Source organism: Zychaea mexicana, assembly GCF_025766255.1.
Source record: "Zychaea mexicana strain RSA 1403 chromosome Unknown BDB00scaffold_79, whole genome shotgun sequence".
NCBI lineage: Eukaryota > Fungi > Mucoromycota > Mucoromycetes > Mucorales > Lichtheimiaceae > Zychaea > Zychaea mexicana.
Window position 1 is genome coordinate 69385 of NW_026516742.1, and position 17986 is coordinate 87370.

The window sequence follows — 17986 nt, forward strand, 5'->3', positions numbered from 1 at the left end:
ATGAGTTGGACTCAGAGGTCGTTGTGGCATACGACGATCTTTGCTTGTATCTATCCGTTCCGGTGATGCTGTCAATTGCTGAGGACTATTTCCTGGTCGCATAGTAGCATTGCTGGATGTGTTTGTAGCAACGGCAGTGCCATGTAATCTACCAGTATCAGGGACTCTCGAATCTTCGGTGCTCCGAGAACCTGGATAGTTGTTGTTATAATGCCATGGCCGTGTCGGGGGATGATGATGGTGATTATTCTGGGAGGATCCTGGTACGGGTTGTGAACCAGGTGGAGGAGGAGGAGGAGGAGGTGGTGGTGGTGGTGGAGGGGGCGCGGTCGCTGCCTGCTGTTGTTGTTGTTGCATTCCATGTGCGCGTTGAGGCGCGTAGTAATTTTGCTGGTAATATTGCTGGTAATAAGCTTGCGATGCAGGGTCGTGTCTGTAATAGGATGCATAATGGTGATAATGATCGCTTGAGTATCCGTGCTGTGTATTGTAATCAGCCCATGCGGATTCATGCGCATTTGATGACCATGGATGCTGTTGTGAATGTTCGTCGTGCTTCCCGTAATAGTTCCAATGCTGTTGATAATGGTGATGTTGATTTTGATGATGGTGTGCAGCTGGTTGTTGAGGTGGTTGCTGATGATAGAACGCGGCAGGAGCGGTTGGTAATGTAGCACCTGTTTCTGCAGCTGGTGCCTGTGGTGTTTGCGCTGCTGCTGCTGCTGCTGTCGTCGTACCGCTTGTCGTCACAGTGCTTGACGTTTGTGATGGCGGTACGGGAGCGGAATCATTGTCTCCGTTCAGAGCTTCAGATGGAGTGAGTAATGGCTTCTTATCAGCAGAAGCAGTAGTAGTAGTGCTACTGTTTTCTTGTTTATCATGCTCACGCTTGTTGCTGCTACTGTATCCACGAGACGACGAAGAATTATGATGGTGTTCTCCTGATGCTCTTCGATTGCTGCTACTGCCATAATGATAGTCGTGATAACGATCATGAAAACGGTCACTATAGGATGACCGGTCTTTGCTGGTGCTGCCACTCCTTCGTTCTCGACTTGATCGTCGTGAACGAGATGACCGTCGGCTACTACGCGACGATCGTTCATAATCGTGCCGTGAATCGTGCCGTGATGACGAATGGTGGCTGCTCCTGTAACCGTCGTCTCCATAATTCCTCCGCTTTTCGTCTCTGTAAGTGCTGCTTCTGTGACGACTACTACTTCGATGATCGTGATCGTCTCTCGATCGTTTTTCCCCAACAGCACTGCTATTCGATTTGGTTTCGGATCGGTGTGAGGACGAGGAGTGTTTTTGCTTTTCAGAAGATTCCCGTGGTTTTTCTTCTGGCATATGAGACGTCGTTGATTTCGGCGAGTCGTTTGTCGTAGTAGTGGCAATGGCTGTCCTTTCCGATGCTGCCGCTGCCGGTGCACTTTTGACTCGATCAACGTCCGTACCGCTTTGCTCCATAAAAAAATATGAAATCTCGAGCCCGCTCTTGTGTTAATAATTTGAAAAAGGATTAAGACTGCTTTCAGAGAAAAGAATATATAAAATTAACAAATGTAAAAGGGTGTAAGCTGTAAAAATACTGATAAACAACAGCTGTGTGCGTGAATTATACAAGAAGAACGGGAAATTCAAAAGAGGCTATACATTACGTGCTTTTAGAAAAAGTAGAACGCGGTTTCCAAATGTGTTGGATTGCCCGTCGAGAGCGACTGGCTTCTTTCAAAGTTCGAACAGCGATAGCCAATATGCAAAATTTGCTTAGCAAACATTGTAGCCATTCCCGAATACGTGCTGTTCTTCATCATAGCAATTAAAGTGTCAAGTGTAGAACATGCAGTAACGCTTTCAGGAGACATAATTGAACTCTAAATATTCTTAAATAAAGGATATGCAAGTTGGGAAAACCTGAAGGATACCCGGGATAAAATTGATGATGCTGTGTACCAGTTGATACTAATAGATCAAGCGGGTCGTTTCAAATCTTGACTTCATCTCTTGCTGGAAAACGCTCTTCTTTATCCCGTTCTCATTATCTTTATTTTGAATCGACGACAATCAAAAAGTTTCTCGAGAATGTCACTGGCCTTGACTGATCTTGGCAATGCGTACAGCTGATGCTGGCAGCCACGGAACATCTAGACACCTACACACATATTCGTTTACTGTACAATGCTCTCGTTTCTCTCTGACAACATACATATACCATTATGATATTACGGTTGGCCCAGTGGATAAAGCATCATACATGTTTACAAGCAGCATTCCACCAGCCATAAACCGTAAAGGTTCGAAAACATTTGTGGACATTGGGGGACTAATGTTTCCTGAACAAACACGTCCAATTTACGATGGCCGTAAGAATGTATTCACTGCCGCCCCACTACGGCTCGGCGGTCGAAAAGAAGGTTTAGTTTCTGTTGTTCTACGCATTTACCATTTTGTTAGCAATGCGGCCCGAAGGCTACAACATTCCAATGATGTATATTCTCATACCTTTTACATATCTTTGGTAAGATACTAAAGCTTTCTACTTGATGTTTGCAGTCAAAGAAAGAAAAGGCTGGTTAAATTAATAGAAGTAATAACTCATTCCAATATAAACGTTATACTATAAGCCTATTACTGTTTAGCTACATCTTTTTGCAGTTCAGTTCTCATAAACAAAAAGATAAAGTGGGAAAACCATGTAGCTCTGCATTTCTTCTGATACGACATATTATCGTTGACTGTTTTTGCACGTATGTAGCTTACAATCAACCCGGAGGTCCGGTGTAAACTGTGGGCTGGGTTACGGATTGAGTAGACCCATGAGGTGGGTACTTTTTCACCCGACCCCTAGCCCACTGATGGACCGACCACTGTATGTGAAGAGCTTATATATTGTGCACCAGATCCCTGCTGTTGATAGTTAAAAAATCATGTGAAATTCTAGTTGACCTGTGCCATGGGCATGCGGTCGCTTCCTTTCGATACTAGTTGTTCAAGCGTAGAAAAACGCTGAATGTGGTGCCATCACTGATAATCCCCAAGGGGGGAAAAAGTGTGGCCGGAGAAGAGAAGTGGTGGTGTTATATGACATAAAGGTAGGTTTAGAGTGGCAGAGGAAGAAGTTATATGATGAGGTAACGGGTGCTAACATACTGCATCGAGAATTTTAATGGCTGTCTTGAGAAGAAGCTGGTGGTGACAATTTGCTTGAGAGAGCACCCTCATATAGAAGTGATTTCTAAGGTATAGATACTTTACATTATATGCAACAATGAGCCCTTGATTATAAGTCTGTGTTACTTTTTGTGAAAACGACATGTCTACCAGTCTTTGTATATATACTCTTGATGCCCAAGTGGACTTCACATAAAATACAATGTATGCACCAAAAGAGATTTATACTGCGTACGACATACTGTTCTCCTGGATACATAGTTCCTTTGACACGACGTACATTGACCCGCCGTACCAAATAGATCGGATTAGACTAAGCATTAATTAGGCGGCAGCGTGTACATAGACCAGATACTTGACAGCTGCTTGTATGTATAGTACACAGCAGTATATGTAATCGCACTGATTCTCTTCTTGTTTCAATATCTTGATGTGATATGAATGATTCTGCTGTTTACTAGCAGTGCCCCTTTCATTTGGCACAATCGAATTGTAACAAGCTGAGTAAGAGAAAAAATCAATAGACTCCACACCAAACTATACTCTACAGTGATGCTACCTTATCTGTTGCTGTTGGTCGTTCCTACATACAGCGATTGTCGGTGCTTCCGTTCCAGTCAGCAAAGTATGGTTTTGTGGACAATTCGCTGTTTCGCCTAGCATTATTCTACTCGACACGAGTGTAAAGCATTACGATTTAAGCGGCGATCATGACACGGCTGCATATCAGCATGTCAAAAAACACATTGAGCATCCATGTGTATATGTATGCTCATAAACTACAGTGCTACCATATGTCATGCTGGCTCTTATAGTTTTAAGCGACGAGCGGCCAAATGCTTGGGTGTGTTCCACGATCATGTGTGTATAATCGATCGAACGAACGAATGGAAAGGGACAGCTCATCCATCAAGGACGATCAAGAGTGACACGCTTGTTCAAAGCACTTATTATTTCTAATTTCGAACTTTGGAAGGCAATCGAGTGTGATCAACGCCATTCACTTCGAATTGTTGTCATTCGACAACGTTGATTCAGGTTGTGTCTCTTTCCACAAGCACTGACGACACTCACAACGACTGCTCTTTTTTATATCATTTTCTTTGTTTTAAATTGTGTCCCAATGACACTGCGATTCTTTTGAAAAGAAAACACACGTCATTAGGACTTAAAAGTGGTGAAATCTTGCCCCCACGGGCTTATTGGGGAGAAATATGGTTTTTCACACACACGCGTGTCTGCTTGCTCACTCTCACAGGGGGGACCATCCAGGGGCTTTCGGGGTGCCCCAGCTAAGAGTAAAAAAGGAACTGTTAGTAGCCGGGTACTTTCTATCCTAGATACAAAAAGAGTGACAATGAACGATAAAGAAAAATAAAAAGGCGGACAAGACAGGGTGGGGGAAAGGCAACGAGTCGGCGTAGTGGACGTATAGTTTTTATTAGCTGTCCTTCTAGCTATATTCTGGGAGCCGGTATTCCTCGCATATGCAAAAAACGCAACACTGCACTGCCAATAGCCAACCCTACCAACCTGCTCCTTCTCTCCCCAAAGAAGCAGTCGTAGGCGTCCCCTGAAGGATGGGTGAGGGAATCTAGGGGACCGGATGAGAGAGTGAGCAAGTAGTCGTTTGTGTGTGAAAAAAAAGGTAGGAGAGGAAAGGGAAAGGAAAGGAAAGGAAAAAAGAATCTGGACCGGTTCTTTTTATCTTTGGTTTCTTTTTTTTGACGTCCCGCCCCACCGCCGCAGCATGCTCATCACTATGGCTTTCTCTTTCATAACGTAGTCATTAAGGGCAGTGACTTGCATGAGATGGTGATGGTTGGTGTTGCCTATGAGCAAGGCTCACTGCGATACTGGAAGTGTGTGCACCTTATGCTGCTCATTGTTCTCTCTGGATTCTTTTTTAAGACACCGCCATGTCAATACGACGCGACCTTTGTGGCCTGTCAGTGACCTGGCAGCATATTCAAATGAGTGTTTACGCTGATGTCGGTTTGTTTGATACAGACTGCCCGTACTGGGAAATGATATCGACTGTGGTTTTGCCCTACTTGTTCTCCGCTGTTGCGATAGTTCTGTCCAATAAAGAGCCTGATTCTTTCATGTGAAGATATGTACTGTCATGTGTATCTTTTGATCCGCTACTGTCCAAATTGCCACTGGCTGCATTTCCAAGTCAAGAAGCAGTTGTTGATGGGGGAACAGCACATTGCGTACGTTGACAGGCGGTCGACCTTGTCTCAACATGTAATGGATAGTTAAATTACGTCGCATTGCTTTTTAAAGCTTCAAGGGAAATTTCGATCAATAGACGCGCCACCCAAACGGATACCTGATATGATTGATGAGTAGCTTACAGAGCATGTACCAGCAAAGAATTTCTTTTCTTAAAGTTGCCAAATGGCTATCAAGTATGCGTGGCTGGGAACGATGTGTGTCGAGTAAAGCGCCTCGCGGATGAAGGCTCGATGGCTTCGATAATGATTGCTGTCGATTTTTCCAAAAGAATGGCTCTGATATGCAGTATCGCATGTGATTGTCACGGGTGTAATTAACCAATGTTTATTGATAGATACTGCTCTGATAAGAAATAGGGGCTGTACTACTGATTGGGGGGAGATGGGAGAGATGGAAGGGGGAGCTACGACTATTACATCACAATTGCGGATATCATAGCTAGTCTAGCTTTTACAAAAGAAAGGTCTTGTCTTGCCTTGGATACGCGCATCGTGAGATGCAGAAAACCGCTCACTGACCTTTTTGCTCGTTATTTCTGTATGCAAGGTGAACGCGGTCAGCCTTTTTGAAGCTCTACTGAAAGAGAGAAAGAGAGAGAGAAAGCAAGAGAAGGAGAGCCACCACTAGTTCAGCGATACAGTTCCCAACAGCTTCAACATTAGGGTGTATGCTAATTAGCTATATCGTCGTCTTCAAGCTATGTCTCAAGTGATTTACATCGATTTCCCTATCATAGTCCCCAGGTGAACTTGCCGGCAGCCTCCTCCGGAAATCCTGTACCTTTGTCGAGATCATATTGTAGATGCGGCTGGCATCGAAAGGTGTGTCATCAAATATATATCGCCAATGTGATGCCCAGATGAGGTGGACGGCGATGATGATCGTGTGTGGTGGGATCGTGGCGGTGGTCTTGGACCGAGGTGGATCGAGCGTGTGGCAATAAGCATTGAGCTCTTGAAAATTATAGGAGCAATGATGGTGTGTATAGACGGTTTTGCGGAGGATAGAAGTTGTGAGGTTGTTTAGTGAATGATTGTTGACCAATGGAATTAGGGAGATAAGAGGCCCCTCATTAATGACCGTGGTCGGTCCAAAGCTCAATACTGTGCAAACGTTTGCTTAAAATTCAACATGGAGCTTGGTGGTTTGAATGCTTGTTTGCCAGCAGAGCAAACCCCTTTCGTCTCCCAGCGACCGACAATCGTATTTGGCGCCGATGTGACACATCCATCACCTGGTAACATGAACCAAGCCTCTATTGCCGCCTTGACGGCTTGCATGGATATGCGAGCCACGCGATACTCGAGTGCCATCAGAATGCAAGCTATAAAACACGGGAATTACAAGTGATTCGAAGGGTATGGTCAAAATGCTTCAAAAGACGCTTCATCAATCATGCGGTCAGAAGCCGCTACGGGTGTTATTTTCTCATGACAGAGTCGCCGACAGTCAGGTTGAGACTGTTCGAATTGAAGAGATTCGGGTAATCCACAGTGTATGTGAGGAGCTTGACAACGGGTACAAAACCACAGTGACATTTGTGGTGGCTCAAAAGCGACATCATGTCCGTTTCTTTTCTATTCAACCAGAAGGTGCGGATCGCTCGATTGGAAGCTGCAAGCCAGGCAATAAATTTTTGATACAGATATTGTTCATTCTTTTCAGTTTGACTTTTGTAGCTTCCTTAGATGTATACTTCCAGTATTCAAAGCTTAGTTGTAAACATACGTGCGCTAGGAGTAGCGATGAAAAACTGTTTTATCCCATCAAAGAGACCTGTTATCTCTCTCATCCTGGGCTACAACGCTCGGCAAACGCATGATGTATTATATTATCATTATTACCTAAGTTTGTATTATAAATCTTCATGGCTAGAGTACATAGTAGCCAGTTTATATGGCAGCTGTAGACACAGCCTCACTGATTTTTTCGTATTGTATTTCATACTATTAAGAAAGATTGGATTGACCGGCGCCATAAAGCAGTCGCTTTCTTACTACTGTAATATAAGTCATTTTTAACTTTTTTTTTGCATATCTTATTGTTACAAACATATAAAAAAAACTATATGGGTTTCATTTAGCATCCTCTATGGCGTTTATTGTACAATTTACTATATATGTACAACAGAAATATGTAGCTGCTTTAAGTCTCACCTTGTTATCGTTTGGCAGCCATATAAGGTATCCGAGCTTGACATCTAATTGTCTTCTCGAAGATTGGCAGAAAGAAGAAGACATACTATATCCATGATACCATGCTAAGTTGTTGTAGTACTGTAGAATTAAAGATGATGTATAGTAGCCTTGGCAGCATGTAGAAGATTTTAAGCCGTATAATACTGTATATATATACACCATTATACGTCTAATGTATCTTTATTAGATGGAGGCTCTTTCTTACTACACTACTGTATCATACGGTAATGTAGCTGTTGATGAAGTCGAAAAAGCTATATTACATATGGAGAAGCAACCTTAAGCAATTATAGTCCAAAACCAGCATCATGGTTTTTTTAAGAGAAATCGGCAAGAGCGAAAATTTGCTGCATAGAAGCATAGCGCAAACAAAAAGCTCTTTGAAAAAACCGGATTCAGTGCACGAGGCATTCGATATACGGAATGCGATTTTTTAATTGCATGAAATGCAGGCTGTCAAAGAGCTTCTATATCACAATGCATTGTGCAAACGCTACACAAGTTGTTGTCGCACAAAATCACGATATCTGTCATCATGCGCCACACTCTGTACCGCTTTGTGCAGCATTAGCTTAGAATTTACGTTTTATGGAAGACTAAGTGGACGGGGCATGCGGTCCACTTACATGAGAGACCGTGTGGAGGGGTGATATTGGTAAATGGAGACGTGATGCAATGATGAAAAAAACCCACGTCGGGAAAAATTATGTATGATAGCAATCAAAGTCTACCATCCAGCGTCCTCTAGGAGCTTTCTGCATTCACATGCTCCTTTACTCGTTTACATTAGAGAATCTGAATAAACACAATGTCATATACCGACATATGAAACAGCTGCCATATGCATGACTACCTCTACTATTTCCTTCAATGTCAGAGAACGCTTTTTATTGTTATTACGCTACAGCTTCTGTATGAACGATTCTTAAAAATAAATAGCATCTATCACATACTGTACGCTGAGATACTCCAACCGCGTAGAGGTGCATTTTATTTTGTATTCCATGTTATATTCTTAACTTGCTAATGTTGGCAGTGCTGTGCTGTAAGATCAAGAAGGATTAACACTACAGTATATGTAGAACGCCTTGTTATTTCCATTCATGTCACGTATAAATCTGGAACACCTTCTGCAGCACTAAATTTCTCACAGGAGACCGTCTATAAATGGTGACGTATTTTTTTGTTTCATACATCACTCACATTTATGTACTCTTATTTACATAATTTTATTATCATAGCGCAACTAGAAGTATGGTACTAACAATTATCAAGTTAATTGTATACATTGGAACTGTCTCTGATGCACATGCATAAACCTGTCATGTGCTGTGAGTCTTGTATGAGATTATCAGTACTTCTCTGCCATCACTCACTGCAATGGTCAAAAAGACCACAGTTTCACTTTTCGGTATATTTTTCTCTGTTACATCTTCTCCTATTCCTCTTCCAGTAATACCTCTTCCAACAAATCAAGCATGGCGTTGAATCTCACAGACTTTGTGATGCGTCCAAACCCGGGCATAGCAGGCGCACTTGTGTCTGTCCGCTCCAACTTTTTCCGAGTACAATCGTTCCTGCGTGGCAATGTCTATCATTACCACATTGAAATCGCGGACATGGCAAACAAGTCATCGAACATACCTCCAGCTCTCAATCGTCGAGTCTGGAAGGCCTTTGAAAGTACCGGCGGCCAAGGTATCTTGAATGGTTCTCGTGCCATCTATGACGGACGCAAGAACGTCTTTACAGCTATGCCTTTGAGAACTCTGACAGCTCATGAGGCGAGTCAGTTTGAGGTAAATGCACTACTGTTTGTGTGAAAAGAATGTCACTGACCCTATATCTTTACTAAAAAACACATAATTATTGGCTTGTGTCATGTCTGCTAATCACTGTAGGTGGAGCTGCCGCAAGAAGGTGCTGCTGCTACTGGACCCCGTACATCGTCCACCCGGCCTTCTAGTGGTATATTCAAAGTCAAAATTAAGCAAGCTGGTGAAATTAAAATGGAAGAGCTGCATCGATTCCTGCAGGGCACTTCAAGTCTGACGACAAACTGCCTGACAGGTGTGTATTATTCAATATCTAAAGCATTCTCTCTCTGTCTTTGTGTGTGTGTACATGAGTGGACCATCATATAATCGTTACTAAAAGTCACAACAACAACACACTGGTTACTATATAGCCGTTATGGCGCTTGATGTCCTCATCCGGTATTTGCCAAGCATGAAGTACAACACCGTGGTAGGCCGCTCTTTTTATACACCTGTTGGAAGTCAATCACTTCACGGTGGTCTTGAAGTCTGGCAAGGTTACTTCCAGACGTCCCGGCCTGGGGTCGGGAGCATGTACATCAATGCTGATGTCAGTGCAGCAGTATTTCGGGAGGGTGGTCCCCTGCTGGAAGTGGTTGCTAAGATCATTGGCCGCCGATCGATTGATGAACTTCGACGTGGCCTTCCAAACAAAGACCGAGCCAAGCTTGAGAAGGCACTGAAGAATGTCCAGATACAAGTCAGACATCGAGGTGAAAAGAAGTTCAAATACAAGATTACCGGCTTGACGCCTGCGCCAGCTGATCGTACGTTCTTCAAGGACCAAGACAACAATGAAATGAGCGTAGCACAGTACTTTACGGCTCACTACAACATGGGCCTCCGCTTCCCGTTTCTGCCGTGTATCATCGTGCGCAAAACTATATTCTTGCCTATGGAAGTCTGTGACATTGTCCCTGGCCAGCGATACAACAAAAAGCTCGACGAGCAGCAGACGGCTGAAATGATCACTTTTACATGTCAAAAGCCGGATGTTCGAGCCAACAAGATCAAGCAGGGATTCACGTTGCTCGAAACGAACAACCCGTATATGCAGCAATTTGGCTTCAAGGTCGAACCGGAAATGTCCATCGTCAAGGCACGTGTTCTTCCGCCGCCGCAGATCTCATACTCAAGCACGCCACCATCACAAGGTGCATTTGTGCCAACGGGTGGTGCGTGGAACATGCGAAACCGCAAGGTGGTGCAAGGCGCAACACTGGGTTCGTGGTCTGTCGTCAACTTTCACTTGGACTTTCCTCAAAACTCCATCGCCAGATTTATCCGTGAACTGTGCCAATCGTTTATCAACACTGGCTTGAACGTTATCAACCGCAATCCACCCATCATACATGCCGATCCGCAAGGCAACATTGACCGCACATTGAAGGAAGCGTGGCTTAAGGCCGGTAATCATGCCAAGGCAGCACCGCAATTGATCGTATGCATCCTGCCCAACAAGGGTGTCTCGCTTTATGCAAAGATCAAGTATGTCACTGATACCGTCATCGGCATTCCCAGCCAATGCGTCCAGAGCGCTCAGGCCTACAAGGCAAGCCCCCAATACTGCGCCAACGTTTGCCTTAAAGTCAACGTAAAGCTCGGCGGCGCGAACGTATACCTGGGGCCCACGCAGATCCCCTTCGTTTCGCAAAGACCTACTATTATTTTCGGGGCGGATGTGATGCATCCAGAGCCTGGAAACATAAACTGTCCCTCTATTGCTGCTGTGGTGGGCTCCATGGATGCTCGGGCCGCACGATACTCAAGCGTCATCCGCATTCAATCAAGCCGAACAGAAATCATTGCTGACTTGGCAAACATGGTCATAGAGCTGCTCAAGCAATTTTACAAGGCGTGCGGCCAAAAGCCAGAACGAATCCTATTCTACCGTGATGGTGTCTCGGAAGGGCAGTTTGGCGAAGTCCTAAAATCCGAGGTGGCGGCCATTCGCAGCGCTTGCTTGACGCTTGACAATGATTACAAGCCTAAGATCACCTTTGTGGTTGCTCAAAAGCGCCACCATGCTCGATTCTTCCCGATAAAAAGGGATGGCGCAGATAGGAGTGGCAACTGCAGCCCAGGCACTGTCATCGATACCGACATTGTGCATCCATTCGAGTTTGATTTTTGTAAGCGTGATCAGCCTATCCTGTTATAGCGAGGAACGATTAGCCAGTCTTGACATGTTTTTTTTTTTCGCTGCTAAAAAGATCTTCAGTCTCACGCTGGAATCCAAGGAACGTCCCGTTCCACACATTACCATGTTCTTTACGATGACAACAAATTCACATCGGACTCTCTCCAAGAACTCACGTACCGGCTTTGCTACATCTATGCTCGAGCAACACGCGCGGTATCATTAATCCCGCCGCTTTACTATGCAGACCTGCTCGCAAGCCGCGCTCGTCTCCACCGCCGAGATGCCAACTGGTCTGACACCACTGGAACACCCGAGACCTTCGACCCGGAGCAGCAAATAACCAGCTACGGCGCCGTCAAGCCGGATTTGCAAAAAGGTAAGAGCAGCACATGTTCTTATTTTGATAACTTTTCATGTTTATCATCGGTACTAATCGACTTTATTTTGTTAATGTAGTCATGTACTTCCTGTAGATGACTACCACAGTAACATGTCCTTCGTTTGCGGTTTTTGAGCTCCTGCGTATATCTTTGCTTAACTTTTTTTCCGTTGACTCATCCACATACTTCTTTGCTTACAAATTTTGATAAATTCCATTATCAATACTTCCTAGTTGCTTGCTTGTCTCCCCAGAAGAAAAAACTACAAAAGCTTATAACGCGTGATTTGATGATTGAGGAGTATGATATACGTGAGGGGTGGTTCCAGAGACACACAGAAATAAGTATATCTTAAAAGGAAAACCAATGGGTGTTTTTGAGCCCATTCTCTCTTTGACGAAGCAATGGATTTCACTAAAGGTAGTCAAAGGAGAGATGTGGCTTTTCGTTCTTACACGTGTGATTGGAGCCGACGTCAATATATTATGCTTTTTATATATTCATTCTGGTTGTGCACGTCTACGGAAATGACAAATGACACGGTTTTATAAAACTGTCGGTCAGAAGGCCATTTTCATTATTAAGCAGGGCGAATATAATGCAACACAAAAAACTGGACCCTGCATCATAAGAGCAAGATGGTTTCAGATAACGATGACGATAGCATTGGAAAATCCGGAACCTTTGCTGTTGTTGCTACATATCCCAACGACCGAAGCTTATTAAACTGCCCGAGAGGACATTACGTATCAGTGAATAAGGAAAGATCAGAAAATTACGGTACTGAAAAGCTGGTGTTCTAAATTGCTTCCACTCCATTTTTTTTTGTGTACTGTATTGGAGTGTTACCTCCGAAGAAAAAGTTATTTATACCAATTCATGTTCAAAAGAAGGTACGGTAGTGGCGGCCGCAAAGAACTTAGGGATTGAAGATACGTTGGGATACAAATTGGAGGTGTGGAGACTTGTATGTTATAATCACGCCTACATAGTTACGCCTTCATTTAAAAGTCGAAGAACTGATTACTAAAGACATGTGGATCGGCGCAAGAAAAAGTCGCTATTACGTTTATTAACTACTACTATCATAGTTTGAAATTGATTGTGCTTCTGATTCAATTATACTACATTATTTTTCTACTAATAGCGCATCACTAAGGCAAGGATAAGATGAACTAAGAATCACTTATATTTATGCTACACATATCTTGAGTGTCAAATGGAAGTCATACTAAACTTGGCAACCACGTGGTTTTGCAACCTGACTTTGACGTGCTGAGAAAGTACGCACAACTCATTATTCTTCTTCCCTTACTTCTTTATACAACATGGGCAAGCACCGCAAACGTCAAACCAATAAACAACGGAATGCCACTCTGAATCCGTCATCATCACCGCTTAGTCCTCCTCCTCCTCGTCCTTCTTCATTATCTTCTTTCTCTTCCGAACATACGTCTCTTTCTCCTGAGACTTTTCGCCCACGCTTAAGTGTTTCTGGCTCTGGATCACATGTTCCACTAGTTGATCAGCTGTAGTTAGCAGCAGCATCTTCTGACTCTGCAATCGTTCTTACTTCCGATGAGGAAGAAGAACAGCCACCCCAAGATCAGCGTCGACATCGACAGCAGCAACAACGACAACGACAACTACAACTACAACTACAACCACCCCTGCCTGAGGAAGATGACGATGATTGGGCGAGGCAGCGCGATGCGGAGCAAGGGATTGTCGATACTGTACTCTTCATGAGTTAAATGCAAGAATCGATAATTATTGTACAATCCTTGGAAGACGACAGCGCGAGGCAGTCGACCGCAACCGCACTCGTACTGCTAGACTAAACGAATACTTGACAGTAGTCGGCCGGTATCGAGCCAGACGAACAAGACAAAGAACGTGGCGTGACGACCACCCATTCATTCGCTATCTCTAATTTCCATTATAGTTTCCATTTATCTCGACCTTAGATTTCTCTTTTATTATTTATCCATCTATTTCTGCATATTTATATATCTGACCAAACTTTTCTACCTTGGCCACAATATCAAAGTAAGTATTTTAAAATGAGTGTTTATATCAGTAGTTGCACATGTCATGTTACGAAATTAGACAGATACAGACAAGATATCAGCATGGACACTGCAAGAGAATAATGCTAACCGTCCAGGGATGGAAGGCTCCATGAAAAAAAAAAACATTCTATAAATGGTGCAGGTAGAGAAGTTGAGGAATTGTAACAGAAAAGGCTACAATACATAGCGTGCTATTTTATATATAATGTGCGTGCGGACATAGTAGTAGTAATTTCATAGTTATTTATCAATCAGAGCAACGGATTTTGGTTCGGTTACATGATTAACCGGTCCGAAATCCGTTTCCGTGATTTTTTGACGTTTAGCCGCCTAACAGATTGAGTGAAGATTCACATGAAAAGTGCTAAAGAAGATCCCGGTATAGGCCATTACTCGCTTTTCTCTTTCTCTCTCTCTTTTTCCTCTCTTTTATAGTCTTCTCCTGATATATTATAAATAAAAATGGCACCTCTTCCTAGTGGACCTATCGATCCTAACGCGCCCGTTCAACGCAAATCCGTATCATGGAACAACTTACTTCTTGGAGCCAGCAAGTATATACTACATTTTACAACAGCCTATCACGGATAACATTTTCTGACGTGTGCCTATCCTACATCATCTTTCCAATAATCAAACCAGCCCTCAACCTGTTTGAAGTATCTACGCTCGGCCAACCCTTTGAAGTGTTAAAGACACAGATGGCAGCCAACCGTGGCCAATCTATGGCTACTGCTGCTAAGGCTGTTTGGCAGCGTGGCGGTCCATTGGGCTTTTTCCAGGGCTTGATCCCATGGGCCTGGATTGAAGGTAATCAAGGCGCATACCTCTCTTCCTCTCTCGAATCAGCTTCCTTTACACAAATATACCTTACGCGTGTTGTTTTGTTCTAGCATCGACAAAGGGTGCCGTACTTTTGTTTACGGCCTCTGAATTCGAATATCGATCACGCGAAGCTGGTGCATCTCCATTTGTGGTATGTGTATATTTTTTGCGGGGAAATTTGGTGGGGAACAAACCGGGAATTACCAGGCGTGTGTGTCTCCACTGTGTGCGGGGTAACAAGAAGAGAAAACCCAGACGACTGATGGGTCCTACACGTTATGATGACGCTATTAGGCTGGTCTTGTTGGAGGCATGACGGGTGGTATCGCTCAAGCCTATTCGACAATGGGTTTCTGTACATTCATGAAGACTGTTGAAGTGACGCGCCACAAGTCAGGTAAGATAGACAAGACATGGGACATACGTCAAAAGATAAGAGACTTATTTTCTTGTGCAACGTTCTAATATAATATGTTGTGGGTGTATAGCTGCCAAGGAATCTACATTCAAGGTTGCTTCGGATATCTTTAAGCGTGAAGGCTTCCGTGGAATCAACAAGGGCGTGAATGCAGTTGCTGTGCGTCAATGCACAAACTGGGCTTCACGTTTTGGTTTTGCACGCTGGGCTCAGGATACCATTGTGCGCGTTCGCTATGGTGAAGATTCCAAGATGAAGCCCACTGCTGTGGATCGTGTGCTTTCGTCTATGGTTGGTGGTGCTCTCTCATGCTGGAATCAACCGATTGAGGTCATTCGTGTCGAATTACAGTAAGTTCTGCTTCATTGGAATAAGCGCCCTTTTCTGTTCCTAGATTGTACTCTTGCGAGATACACTGATAGATAATCCATCGTCTTTCTTTAATAGGGTAAAGAAGAAGATAAACAGATACAGAAGCACAAAGGTAAAGTTAGCCTACCGACTAATGTATGCTCTTTTGAAACTTTTAGAGTCAAATCAAAACACCCGGCCGCCCTGAAAAGATGGACATTGCCTCGGCAGCCAAGTGGATCTACAAGAACAGTGGCGCAAAGGGCTTCTATAAGGGTGTTGTACCGCGTATTGGCCTTGGCATGTGGCAAACGGTCTGCATGGTCACGATCGGTGACAGTCTTCGTGAATACTTTGGCACAAACTAGACGATATGGCAATAATAGAGCTTTCTTTCATTCTCCTCTGCCATATATTTTTCTGCACGGTTAAAATACCAGCATCTTTTCATAGATATTCCATTCACAAACATTGTCAAATGAAAAAAGAGAACCATTATTGAACCATGCTACGCGTGTATATTTTAAACTCATGGAAGATTATTACGTACCACAATTGATTAAAAGCATATTACTGGGCTCGCTAGAGGAGTGCTAGATATGAGGTCCCAAAATAATGATAAGCACAGTCTTAATAATTGCAATGTGCATATTGAAAAATAGATCTGTGCATGATATGCAGCGTTGCTAAACAAATGCTGCAATGTCATGCAATATTAAGTGTCTGAGCGGGATGGCGGAACCTTTTCGGACCGACGGGTGACAAGACAAAGTACGGGAGTCTTTTCCGTTGATACTGTGTCTATACAGATACAATCACCATGTACGCACTATGTATCGTTTGGCAGCACCGCAGACTGTGCATATATTAAAAAGTTGTAAAATTACAGCAGGAGTACAGGTATGGGTCAGCTGATCGTCAGCATCGTCACAATACCATTCTCGATTTAGTCTTACTCCTTGTAAGCATTCATCCTATACAAAAGTGCCATTGTGCTACTAGTACTCTCGTCTCGCATTATATTAAATTCTGAACGTCCACTTTTAAGTTGGATGATGAAACACTTCAATGATCACAGTTTCGTCGTAGGCAGAGTCGTGTGGTACTGATGGATGGCAGAGCCACTCATTGTCTTGTTACACTTGGTATACTGCGTTGGTAACTATATTGTCTGGGCACTATAAAATCAAGAAAAGAGATGGTGTTGAGATACAACCAACCTTCTCAGTGCTGCACAGTGCAGGTGACAAGCAGCCGACTCCGCTATATGAACCAGCACCTTTTTTTCCTATTCACCAAACCCCAGTTTTTTTTTACTTGATCAATGGTCCGATTTAAGGTTCGGTGGATCTTGTTTGAATTAGTCCAGGATCCACTTATTGAAAATGGCAAGGTGATCTTTCCACGAACACCTGCAAAACTATGCGACGATGATTTGAATCAGTGCATCCATTCTGCGTTAACCATCGATTATGGTGATTTCGGCAACGGCATGGCACGTAGCGTTTATGGTAACGCATAGAATAGCTGTTACACATGCGTCAAGGGAGAAGGAGGAGCAGCTTTTGAAGGGCTGACAAGTATGATACATATTTGTAGTGAAATGGTTTAATCCGGCTACACATATTGGGATAGCACGAGTACCGCGTGATTATACAGACATGATGCTGGCGTCGTTGTTTTTCATAAAAAAGGTCCGTGACCAACCCTATAGTTTTCGCACACTTCATGTGTCTGGTAAGGCCATCAACCCAATGAGAAAGCAACTTTGCCGTGAAAATAATGGGTGGGCTGACTGTCGTTGTGTAATACACAGGTACAATCATTGGCGTACAGAAACAAGCCATCATCCGTGATCGAGACATCTACCTGCAGCTACAAAAGGAAGCACAAAAGACAGGTAAGGCATATGACGGATACGGGTATATCCATTTGGGACAAAGAAGAAGAAGAAGAAGAAGAGGTATTCACCAACTTCAAATAGGACAAGCATTTAGTTTTGTTGAGAACCTTGCAAAGTCAGAAAAAGAAATTAAAGCCATCCAAGCGTTTGCCTAAAATATCTCGTTTCCCGCGTCTCCCTCCTTCTGTCAATTTTTTTTTTCTTGCTTGTTCCCTTCCATTCTCAAATTCAATAATCAAACTAATATACCCTCAATGGCCGACACACCAGCAAGTTGGTTCTACATACAATCAGCCACACATCCGCACCATGTGTTGACCGTAACGAATGCAGCATGGCAGGTTTGGATCTTGTTAGAGTTGAATGCACAAAGACAACAACAGCCAAATTTTAGAAGGACTAAACGTAATACAAGTAGCCAGGAGCAAGAATTGAACTGCGGCCGTTGGCGGAAGGGAATAAGA

At 43.5% G+C, this 17986-nt stretch overlaps 6 protein-coding genes across 6 annotated transcripts; 5 read left to right on the top strand and 1 right to left on the bottom strand.

The window, feature by feature from the left end:
* Positions 1-5688: 5688 nt before the first annotated feature.
* BDB00DRAFT_840508 (uncharacterized protein) lies at positions 5689-6483 on the bottom strand (the record flags this gene model as incomplete). The annotated part of the gene is given in 2 exon segments (XM_053124772.1): positions 5689-6178; positions 6196-6483. Coding segments are annotated over 2 exon segments (321 nt in total), but the record flags the coding sequence as incomplete, so codon positions are not given.
* A 45-nt stretch (positions 6484-6528) lies between these two features.
* BDB00DRAFT_840509 (uncharacterized protein) lies at positions 6529-6772 on the top strand. The gene has a single exon (XM_053124773.1). It carries the CDS (start codon positions 6547-6549, stop codon positions 6763-6765), a length of 219 nt encoding a protein of 72 aa, XP_052976156.1. The 5' UTR covers positions 6529-6546; the 3' UTR covers positions 6766-6772.
* A 2319-nt stretch (positions 6773-9091) lies between these two features.
* Positions 9092-12029, top strand: BDB00DRAFT_769758 (Piwi domain-containing protein; the record flags this gene model as incomplete). The annotated part of the gene is made up of 4 exons (XM_053119835.1): positions 9092-9426; positions 9580-9683; positions 9802-11562; positions 11644-12029. 4 exons carry the CDS (start codon positions 9092-9094, stop codon positions 12027-12029), a joined length of 2586 nt encoding a protein of 861 aa, XP_052976157.1.
* Positions 12030-13281: 1252 nt separating this feature from the next.
* On the top strand, positions 13282-13920 carry BDB00DRAFT_875860 (uncharacterized protein; the record flags this gene model as incomplete). Its single annotated transcript, XM_053127410.1, has 3 exons — positions 13282-13369; positions 13493-13689; positions 13813-13920. The coding sequence occupies 3 exons, from the start codon at positions 13282-13284 to the stop codon at positions 13918-13920; spliced, it is 393 nt and encodes a 130-aa protein (XP_052976158.1).
* Positions 13921-14253: 333 nt separating this feature from the next.
* BDB00DRAFT_947171 (mitochondrial carrier domain-containing protein) lies at positions 14254-16375 on the top strand. The gene is made up of 6 exons (XM_053129530.1): positions 14254-14575; positions 14668-14835; positions 14919-15001; positions 15145-15247; positions 15339-15618; positions 15798-16375. The coding sequence occupies exons 1-6, from the start codon at positions 14488-14490 to the stop codon at positions 15985-15987; spliced, it is 912 nt and encodes a 303-aa protein (XP_052976159.1). The 5' UTR covers positions 14254-14487; the 3' UTR covers positions 15988-16375.
* Positions 16376-16469: 94 nt separating this feature from the next.
* Positions 16470-17698, top strand: BDB00DRAFT_840515 (uncharacterized protein). The gene is made up of 5 exons (XM_053124774.1): positions 16470-16794; positions 16896-17130; positions 17219-17356; positions 17436-17519; positions 17604-17698. Exons 2-5 carry the CDS (start codon positions 16944-16946, stop codon positions 17675-17677), a joined length of 483 nt encoding a protein of 160 aa, XP_052976160.1. The 5' UTR covers positions 16470-16794; positions 16896-16943; the 3' UTR covers positions 17678-17698.
* The last annotated feature ends 288 nt before the right edge of the window (positions 17699-17986 follow it).

Coding starts and splice junctions, on each gene's coding strand:
- BDB00DRAFT_947171 (XM_053129530.1), top strand. CDS start 14,488: ATGGCACCTCTTCCTAGTGGACCTATCGATCCTAACGCGCCCGTTCAA. Junction 14,576..14,667: donor CAACTTACTTCTTGGAGCCA/GCAAGTATATAC, acceptor TAATCAAACCAG/CCCTCAACCTGTTTGAAGTA. Junction 14,836..14,918: donor CCCATGGGCCTGGATTGAAG/GTAATCAAGGCG, acceptor GTTTTGTTCTAG/CATCGACAAAGGGTGCCGTA.
- BDB00DRAFT_840515 (XM_053124774.1), top strand. CDS start 16,944: ATGGTCCGATTTAAGGTTCGGTGGATCTTGTTTGAATTAGTCCAGGAT. Junction 17,131..17,218: donor CATGGCACGTAGCGTTTATG/GTAACGCATAGA, acceptor ACATATTTGTAG/TGAAATGGTTTAATCCGGCT. Junction 17,357..17,435: donor TCGCACACTTCATGTGTCTG/GTAAGGCCATCA, acceptor TGTAATACACAG/GTACAATCATTGGCGTACAG.
- BDB00DRAFT_840509 (XM_053124773.1), top strand. CDS start 6,547: ATGGAGCTTGGTGGTTTGAATGCTTGTTTGCCAGCAGAGCAAACCCCT.